The sequence below is a fragment of the Puma concolor genome, chromosome D4 (genome assembly GCF_028749965.1).
Source record: "Puma concolor isolate L17-30 chromosome D4, mPumCon1.1.hap2, whole genome shotgun sequence".
Lineage (NCBI taxonomy): Eukaryota > Metazoa > Chordata > Mammalia > Carnivora > Felidae > Puma > Puma concolor.
The window spans coordinates 83,655,102-83,665,995 of NC_141679.1; the positions used below are offsets into that span (position 1 = coordinate 83,655,102).

Consider the following 10,894-nt stretch of genomic DNA (forward strand, 5'->3'; position numbering starts at 1 on the left):
ACAGCAGGCTCTGCTTGGACAGTAAGAGCAGTTTCGTTTATGTCCCTTTCTTCTCTTCAAAGGTGACTTTTTTTTTAAACTGTACAGCTTGTTACTATTGTTGAATTGTGGCTCCCCAGAGGATTATACGTTTCTAAGCATGGAGGCATCTGTGTGGCAATAAAATGTGCAACATTCCCCAACCAGTACATTTTTTTTAATTAAGAAAAAAAAAAAGTTATCACATCCCACAAAATGATGTCCTGATGAACACATTCCCCGTGCAGGCCTTTCAAAATACTGAAGATGTCAGAAAGGGTCCTGAGGCTACTAAACCAGAGCCTTCACAGGACCCAAGCCATGGGTTCAATTCCTGACAGATCCACAACGGGTGGAATTATAATCTGCCATAGCAACTGGGTCTTCTCCCAGCTGACCATTCAGAAGACAACACTGTACCCTACCATACTTTTAAGGGGGAGAAATTAAGAAGAAATCAAACAGCTCCAGAGAGATGGAAACACTTGAAAAGCAGAGGAAAGTTCTCTGTTAAATAGTATGAAAGATCCAGGTTTCCCAAATGGTATTTAAGGCATTGGGAAGAAAGGCTGATTTCTCCCAGAGGGGCCCCAGCTTTGATGCCCAAACTGCCCTCAAACATCAGGCTGTGTAGTTTTGTATAGCAGGGTACCCTCAGGCGAGACAACCATAAATAGCTTAAAACAAGAATAGGAGATTCCATCTGTTTCTGGAATATTTCAGCAGCACCTGCTTTCAAGGTAAAAATCTGGGAGCCGTCCCCACTGCCTTCCTTCCCGACTCCCTTCCCCACCCCCTATACACTTATTTTAAACTAAAGCAGCTAACACACAATCCATCCAAAAGGGCTCTGCCACCGCACCTGCTTAAGGAAAGAGTCCTTTGATTTTTCTCCTGAACTATATGTCTTGTTTTAAAAACACTAGAACAGTTAGGGGGAGAAACCAAAGTTCTTAAAACCACACTATTTTATTACTTCTAGCTTCTTTTTTCTCTGTGAAAACTGAGCTCTTCTGTGTTTATAGTAGAAATGAGTACAATTCAGATGAAAAAGGACGCAATAGTTGTTCCTGCCATTAAGTCAGAAAGTATTCCAGAAGGAAGATGGGTTATCACTTAACACAATTAATGTTGAAACACAAGCCCATATGCCAATCTGCATGGAAAGGACAGTAATTCCCCAGCAAGGTCCCAGAAATGTATTTCGTTGTTATAGTTTAAAACAAACAAACAACTAAAGTTGAGGCTTAAAACTTCTCATCCAAATCAGAGTGCTACCCCCAAGGTGATGTGCAGCAACCCTTCTAACACTATCCAGAAAATCCCAAGCATGTGTAAATACCAGTTACATGTATAAAAAGCCACTTTCCTTTTGGTCTATAAACATCCATATTTCTAACGCCTGCCCTATCATCTGAGCATGCTCCATTTGCTATGGGGTAAATCCAAATTCTTGAGCATGTCCCACAAGGGCTTTCCCAACCTGGCCCCAAGACATTTATGGTATCATCCCCTACCATCACATCAGTATTCCATCTTGCTATAGCCTTCATTTCTCTGGGCCTTACATGTCAGTTCTCACTGCCTAGAAAGCTCTTCTCCAATTCTCCTCCAGACCAACCCCCAGTGATTCTGTAAGACCTAGTTTAACTGGAAACCGTCAGCAACACTTTCTCTGATTCCAAGCCAGAGATGGGCACTGCCTAATCAGTGACCCCAAAGAACCTCGCACATACATATTTTTGATTTAAATAGCACTTATCACATCATATTTTCCTTGTTTACATAGTCCCTTCCCAAAGACTTAGTGGCTCCTAGGACAGTAAGCGTAGCCGAACCGAAACAGGAGGGGAAGTAACAAAATCAGAGGTGGTCTGGGAATGGTGCACCCAGAAGCATATTAAGTTTTAAATTTGGTAAAGGACCAAAAGTATATATTGTTTTCAGTTTGTAAGACCAACTTTAAAAGTTCAGCTCATCAAAATCTTGAATGATATATGAACATGATATCTGAAAGGTTCTTATAGAGAACTGGGGAGAGATCTTTACCTCTGTATCAAGGGAACTTGAAGTGAATAAAAAGCCAAAGACCAAGTGTTACACATTGTTCACTCCTGGTTTATACTACCTACTAAAATACTCGTTAATTGAAGAAAAATCTTACATGTTAAACTAAAAAAAAAATTTAGATCCTGTCTTGATGAAACAAGTTATTTCTTCCCAAAATGTATAATAGGGACTGAACAGTTTGATATAGGTACTAAGGCAGTTACTCAGGGGCGTCTGGGTGGCTCAGTCTGTTAAATGCCCAACTTTGGCTCAGGTCATGATCTTATAGTTCATGGGTTCAAGCCCCACGTCAGGCTCTGTGATAACAGCTCAGAGCCTAGAGCCTGCTTTGGATTCTTTGTCTCCCTCTCTCTCTGTCCCTCCTCCACTGGCTCTGTCTCCGTCTCTCTCAAAAATAAAGAAACATTAAAAAAAAAAAAAAAAAGCTACTCAAACTTTCTCAAGAGCTTAAATAAGATTCCCATACATAAGAAAATTATAGAACACAAATATGAACCTGGACCACTTTCTTACACCATATACAAAAATAAACTCAAAATGGATGAAAGACCTAAATGTAAGACAGGAAGCCATCAAAAGCCTCGAGGAGAAAGCAGGCAAAAACCTCTTTGACCTCGGCCGCAGCAACTTCTTACTCAACATGCCTCCAGAGGCAAGGGAAACAAAAGCAAAAATAAACTCATCAAAATAAAAGGCTTCTGCACAGCGAAGGAAACAAACAGCAAAACTAAAAGGCAACTGACAGAATGGGAGAAGATACTTGCAAAGGAAATATCAGATAAAGGGTTAGTATCCAAAATCTATAAAGAACTTATTAAACTCAACACGCAGAAAGCAAATAATCCAGTGAAGAAATGGGCAAAAGACATGAATAGACACTTCTCCAAAGAAGACATCCAGATGGCCAAGCGACACATGAAAAGATGCTCAATATCACTCATCATCAGGAAAATACAAATCAAAACCGCAATGAGATACCACCTCACCCCTGTCAGAATGGCTAACATTAACAACTCAGGCAACAACAGATGTTGGCGAGGATGTGGAGAAAGAGGATCTCTTTTGCATTGTTGGTGGGAATGCAAGCTGGTGCAGCCACTCTGGAAAACAGTATGGAGGTTCCTCAAAAAATTAAAAATAGAACTACCCTACGACCCAGCAATGGCACTACTAGGTATTTATCCAAGGGATACAGGTATGTTGTTTCGAAGGGGCACATGCACCCCCATGTTTATAGCAGCACTATCGACAATAGCCAAAGGATGGAAAGAGCCCAAATGTCCATCGATGGACGAATGGATAAAGAAGATGTGGTATATATATATACAATACAGTATTACTCAACAATCAACAAGAATGAAATCCTGTCATTTGCAACTACATGGATGGAACTAGAGGGTATTATGCTAAGCGAAATTAGTCAGAGAAAGACAAATAGCATATGACTTCACTCATATGAGGACTTTAAGATACAAAACAGATGAACATAAGGGAAGGGAAGCAAAAATAATATAAAAACAGGAAGGGGGACAAAAACATAAGAGACTCTTAAATATGGAGAACAAACAGAAGGTTACTGGAGGGATGATGGGAGGGGGGATGGGCTAAACAGGTAAGGGGCATTAAGGAATCTACTCCTGAAATCATTGTTGCACTATATGGTAACTAACTTGGATGTAAATTAAAAAATAGTTAATTAAATAAAAAATTTTTGTTAAAAAGCTCCTTTTGGGGCTTCTGGGTGGCTCAGTTGGTTAAGCGACCAGCTTCAGCTCAGGTCACAATCTCATGGTTCATGAGTTCAAGCCTCGAGTCAGGCTCTGTGCTGACAGCTTGAAGCCTGGAGCCTGATTTGGATTCTATGTCTCCCTCTCCCTCTGTTCCTCCCCCACTTGCACTCTGTCTCTCTCTCAAAAATAAATAAAGATTCGAAAAAAATTTAAAAAGCTCCTTTATAAAAAGTAAAAAATTTAATTATTATGTGACATATCTCCCATAATCCACACCCACAAACAACACAGTTTTGGCTTTGAACTCTTACGCTCCTTCTGTTTCTCCACAACCAGAAGTTGGCTATAAATAACATATTTCATTACAGTTTTAGCCTTGATGAAACATGTGCCATTTGGACAAGTCGGAAGTCATGAAAAAAGTATGGTTCTAGGTCACTTTATGATACTTGAAGGATTTCAGAGGTAAATGCTTATACCATAACAGACTCAGCTGGTGCTACCTGAAAATGCTAATTCTGTCTCACATTCCTGGGTTTATAATGAAGAAGGATGAACTTACCCATATCTATTGCTCTCTAGCTGTGCTTTTTTAATTCTTTTAATGTTTATTTTTGAGAGAGAGACAAAGAGAGAGAGAGTGACAGAGAGACAGAGGGGGAGCAAGGGAGGGACAGAGAGAGAGGGAGACACAATCCGAAACAGGCTCCAGGCTCTGAGCTGTCAGCACAGAGCCCGATGCGGGGCTCAAACTCACGAGCCATGAGATCATGACCTGAGCCAAAGTCAGATGCTTAACCGACGGAGCCACCCAGGTACCCCCATCCCCAGCTGTGCTTTTAATCCAGTATTGACTACCATCCAGCAAATAGTTAAATAATATTATGGTGAATCTCAAGGAAAAGTAAAATGCCTAAATATAAAGAACTAGTCAACCATGGGACCAAATAATGCATTTGAACTTTACAAACCATGGTATTTGTGTTAATGAGACTTGTTCATACCCTAGCACAACTACATTTCTGTCAAGGTTAGCTGGTGACAGAATTAAACCTGTGTTAAAAATAAACACAGGGCTTATTCATCAGGAATTCTTTCCTTCATGAAACAAGTATTACTAAGTGCCTACTATGCATAGCCATTACTCTATACGTTGGGTATATCTGGGAACAAAACAGATAAAAATTCCCAGGCTTCATGGACCTTATATTCTAGGGGGAAGGAACAGACAACACTTCTAACAATGGACCCAATAACTTATATTGTATGACAGGTCTCTAAGAACCTTTCATTGTGAAATTAAGTTTAAAGTTTCTAATACTGATGGCCTAGTCCTTTACGGACTTTATGGACACAATGCCTGTCATTCAACACTAGATCTCCACAGTGAGATTCAAGAGTACCTCTTGTAACTAACAGAAATAAGTCTGGGAGTATGAACCACATCTCTCTACTACTGTATTTCACACTTTCTCTTGAACTGGTGTCCCATGAGGCCTGTCCTGTCACTCAGAGCCTTCAGTGTCCTATTCTTGCATTCAAGTGGAATACATCTCCGTGTCTGAAGGCCATGCACACAGTATGTTGGCCAAGGACTGCACTAAGTGCTGGAGATACAAAGTTGCTTAAGACACTATCTTTACCCTTAATGAGTTCATTTTAGAGGAAGAGGAGGAAGAGGTAAAAGGATGATCCAGGCTTATGAGCATGTAACTGAAGTATACAAAGCATGCTAGGTGCCCCCAGAGGTGAGGATGATTACTTCTGCCTGGAAAAGCCTGCTGTGGGTGGATGGATAAAGGTGTGAAGGCAGAAAGGCCCAGAGACTCATATGGGCCAGGAAGCACATGAGCTTGGGAGAGCAGTCAGAGAGGGAGCGATCCTAAGAAGCCAAATCCTAGAACAGTGGAGACTATGTCTGCACAAGACACAATCACTGGGAGCTACCCAGCCCTCCCCACCATGAGAAGAAATGGAGAGCACAAGTAGAGGTGGCTCATGAGCACACGAGCTAGAGCACCGGGCACACTGCGAACAGACACTGGACCTCAAGGCACTGGTGAACTAAAGGGAAAGCATCTATTGCTGGTGAGGATGTGGAAAAACAGGAACCCTCTTGCACTGTTGGTGGGAATGAAAACTGGGGCAGCCTCTCTGGAAAACAGTGTGGAGGTTCCTCAAAAAGTTAAAAATAGAACTACCCTATGACCCAGCAATTGCACTGCTAGGAATTTACCCAAGGGATACAGGAGCGCTGATGCATAGGGGCACTTGTACCCCAATGTTTATAGCAGCGCTTTCAACAGTGGCCGAATTATGGAAAGAGCCCAAATGTCCATCAACTGATGAAAAGGTAAAGAAGATGTGGTTTACATATACAATGGAATACTACATGGCAATGAGAAAGAATGACATATGGTCTTTTGTAGCAACGTGGATGGAACTGGAGACTGTTATGCTAAGTGAAATAAGTCAGTCAGAGGAGGACAGATATATGTTTTCACTTATATGTGGATCTTGAGAAACTTAAGAGAAGATCATGGGGGAGAGGAAGGGGAAAAAATAGTTAGAGGGAGGGAGGCAAAACATAAAAGCCTCTTAGATACAGAGAACAAACTGAGGGTGGATGGAGGGCTGGGGGAGAAGGGAAAATGGGTGATGGGCATTGAGGACGGCACTTGTTGGGATGAGCACTGGGTGTTATATGTAAGTGACTGAACCACGGGAACCTACCCCAGAAACCAAGAGCACACTTTACACACTGTATGTTAGCCAATTTGACAATAAATTACATTAAAAAATAATAATAATAAAGGAAAAGCATCTGAAAAAAAAGCAAGGAGATGAAGCATCTGGAAAAAGCAAGGAGACTGAAAATGCTAATAATAGAACCTAGGCCTAAATCGCACCTGCATTCTCCCGGCAGACCTCTCCACTCTCCACTGAACATGCTGCCAACTGGTCACCCAAGGTGAACAGCAGACCCTTCCATTCAAATGCCAGTCTCAATTCAGCAATGTTCCCAAACGAAGCCACAGGGGGAAGTGGCCCTGTGCATGCTTTTTGCATATGTACAACCTGGGCAAGGGAAATGAGCTTTCCGCCCGCCATGCTGAATACCCGTGAAACGCGTGTCCCAGACTTCATCTGGACTCTATTTTTAACCACAATCACTATCCTCTGGCCCTAGAACATCAATAGTAAGGAGACATTGTGCCGCAGAACCGTCCTATGCTTTACATATAGCATACTACAGCATGATCATACTTCTCCCGTTTGTTCTGGGAACTCCTCTAGGGCAGGGACCAGCTAATAGTAGGCACTCAAGTAAGGGCTGACGAACAAATGAATGAATTAACCCACCAAATTCTTCCCACAGTTCCAAGCTGGGATAACAGAGAGAAAACAGTCCAATTGCTGCTTTTTTTTTTTCATTCTAAATGATGGCAGCATGAAGGCTAATCAACCAGCTTCTTGTAAGCATGCCATCCATGACCCTACGCACAGACACACAAAGTCAAATACACACTGTTGATGTTTTTACATCAACAGTTTTCCACTCTCAGAAATTTCTTGAGTGAACGAGATAGTGCCAGTTCAGAGTCCCACCACGCCCCCCAAACATGCACATCCCAGCTTTGAAAGGAAGAAACATTGTAAACCAAAACATTATGCAAAAACAAAAAACAACAAAAAAGCCTTTCTGCAAAACTTTAAGAACTTGTCTTAAACCCCCATCTCCTCTAAATGACTATATAAATATCAGCACCCTAGCCAAGTCTAAAATGCAACGTTAGGCAAAATGGAAGAGAAAACTTTGTTTAAAAAGAAAAAAATAATCCAACATTGCTGAATCAAAATGTAAATCATCATTTACATCAGACGCTAATGCTCCAAGTGGGTAACCCTTGGGCCTGGGCTCCTGAGCCAGCTTGAGAGCAGTTATACACATTTAATCTCACAGAGCATCCGCATTGTACCTCCTCTTCCCGTGGTCTTTCCAGCGGTTGCCCTCTAGGGCCGAATTACAGACCTTATGCTTGGTGAAGAAGAGAGCTGACTTTGCTGATTAACAACAACAATAACAACATTTGTGCGGAGAAATGTAAACCAGACTGACAGTTATTGAGCAAAGGTACTTCAAAAGTCAGCCCGTCTTTCTCCTAAGGTAGGAGTGTGTATGTGTTTGGGGGGCTGGGATGGGAGGTCTTTTCTTGGTGAGGAGAGGAAGAAAGTGCAAAAACTAATGTACCAGAGAACCACTCTTTCTGGAATTCATAGAGTCTGGCCTTTTATCCCTGGGCGCAAGCCCAAGACTGGGGACCCGGGTTTTGTCAGGGGCGCCTCCCTGCTGTCCTGCCCGGGGCTGCTCCACACGAGCAGAGAGAGACAGGAGGCAGGCCCCTCTGACACCTACTTAACCAAGGCAGATGGAGAGGAGAGTGTGTGGGATGCCTTTACTTCCCCCTTAGGAGGCGCCCAGCAGGAGCCCACAGAGCCAGCAGCTCCAAAATCGGATTTCCACACATCCTCCCCCTCCTCGCCTCCTCGGAACACACCTTGGCCCTCTGGCAGGAGGAAACAGAGCATTAGGCCAAGTGTGGTTCTGGTGTACAAAGGGGTTTGGAAGACCTAAAGAAGCCTTCTTCCAGGATCCCATACTTTTTTCAAACCTCTAGAGAAGTAGCCCAGTTGGGGAAACAGTTACTCCCTCACTGACCCAGAGAGGGCAAGGGTGTTACTTTGAGGAGGACACAATCAGTGTCTGCAAGACGTCCTGAGCTGCAGACACATACTTTATTAATAATCTTACATACACAAAATGTCCAAGGGAAAGCCTAACAGGCGAATTTCTGACAGCTCCAGATAACAGCGGGACAAACCGAAGCCATGCTGACTCCCCAGCTTCCACAAACTCCACAGAAGCCATGATCCCTTTCCCACCCAAGGGACGTGATGCAAATAAATAAATACAATTATCTGCAGAACTTAGAGTGCAAGAACAACGCTGTGGAGTCCTTCTCCCCGAATGCAGTGACTTGTGGGAAACAGATAGGAAAATAAGGAGAACAGCTGGAAAATTTAATTGCAGAGGAACAACGTGGAGGCTGACATTGTTTCACGGAAGTAGCCAAGAGCCAAAGCCACTCTCCCTTACCTTAAGATACAGAAGCAGCTCTTCGCCCCTGAAGATAAGCGGCAGAACCCGAATCTCTGTTTGCTGTCAATGTCAGTGAGCACGAACGTGAAGTTCTGGCCAACTTGGCTAACTGTGAGGCTGCGGCAAAGACAGAACAAAGGGAAAAACGAATGTGCAGTGAGTTTCTTGATAAAGTATCTAATCACGACAAGTCGTTGAACCTGTAACATTTCCTTTCTCAGTGAAACTCTTTACAAATGAACTCAAAATTTACACACTTGAAGGGAACAGACTGTGAGCTAGTAAAAAACAAACAAACAAAAAAGATCACAAGCAGTCCATTCTAGTGACCACCTCACTACCAAAGTAGCTACCAAACCTTCCATTTACGGAGTTCAGGCAGGTAGCCCTGTTAATCATCTCATCAAATCCTGAAGATACATCCTATTAACCTCATTTTATACATAGTGACTGCCTCATCACCTCATTGGAGCTCCCATGCCTTCCACAGATTGAGTTCAGGCAGGTAGCCCTGTTAATCATTCCACCGAATCCTGAAAGGAGCATTCTATTAACCTCATTTTATAGACAAGGCAACAGCCTAGGGCAGCACTGCCTAAGGTGCCAGCTGGTTAGCTGCAAAAAGCTGGGTTTTAAACCTAGGCCTTTGTGACGCCAAAGCCTACCCTGCCAGCTTGCTGTTAACGATGTTCACCTGACCATTCCTCTGGTTCAGAAAACAAAATGGCAACAGAACTTAAGCGTCTACTGTGTGCCAGTCACCAAGCTGGACACTTGATATATTCCATCTCATTTACTCTCCAAACAACCCTGGAATTTAGATGATGTTCCCATTTTACAGGAACGGCAACTACAGGATGGAATAGGCATGTAAGCGAATCATGCTCACAGAGCTTCCAAGGGGAGGAGGTGGAATTCAAGAGGGCAAGGTTAGTTACTACTGTCCTGAATTCTTGTATCTTTCACAACATTGGGGTTTGGGAGGAACATGTATGTTACAGGACAGAAATACCAAATGTCTTAACAATGCAAGGTGCTAAGAAATGGAAACAGGCTTTAAAGACAAACAGTAAAGAAAAAAAGCCAAAAATTCCTGCATCGACACAAAAATCAGCAAGCCACGCATAAAACATAAAATAGGAAATATGTTTCAAGAGATTAAAAAGCATGTTACTAATCAGATTAATCTAGAAATGTTTCTGGCGTTTGCAAAATGTTTTTAAAACCCCCTTTTTAAAATCAGTTTACCACTTAGCTTGGATTCCTTTTTAAAAACTTAAATATTCCAAATTCTAATACACAAATCTATGCTACCATAATATTTTAGAATTTGACATTGAATTATTAAACTAACTCATTAACTTACATTGTATTTTACATATATTGTATTTTACAAAATATACTCAAATTGATAAATATTCAAATCAATGCTCTCACCTGTAATTTACTTTATAAGTTGCCAGCAGAAATGAAAAATCATTCACCAAGCCCCTTCCAAAGGCAGATAGATTTACTGAGTCTTTGGAATAGGATATGTAGTTAATTTTTCAAATATGGATAGCCTTCATTTCTAACACTTCCTTATACAAACCACACAAGAAAATTAAAATGAAAGAGACTTTCAAGGTAACCCAGTACAACAGGGTCAATGGACCCTACCTGGTCATGTTTAAGGAAACAATTCCATCCCCTAGAGGGTGGTTACAGAGTACAAGAAAATAATTCAGAAAGAAAAGAAAGTGTTCCACTCTCCCTTCTTAACTAGGAAGGTGAGCGAAAACAAGGTGGCAATTTAAAAGCAACGTGTAATAAAACAGGTGTAAGTAATGCTACCCCTCCACCTTACACAAGCCAGGAGAAGGAACACATTTCTATAAAAGTTATAGAGCTGTCCAGGGGACACCAAACTCTACCT

General features: G+C 42.0%; 1 protein-coding gene across 10 annotated transcripts in view; it reads right to left on the reverse strand.

Moving 5' to 3' along the window:
- The window catches only part of DENND1A (DENN domain containing 1A), a 515,742-nt gene that overhangs the window by 337,688 nt on the left and 167,160 nt on the right, over positions 1 to 10,894 (reverse strand). For all 10 annotated transcript variants that reach the window (XM_086683990.1, XM_086683987.1, XM_086683986.1 and 7 more), the window contains one exon: positions 8,977 to 9,096. In XM_086683990.1, the coding sequence (XP_086540116.1) occupies positions 8,977 to 9,096 (120 nt within the window). The remainder of the gene's footprint in view (positions 1 to 8,976; positions 9,097 to 10,894) is intronic.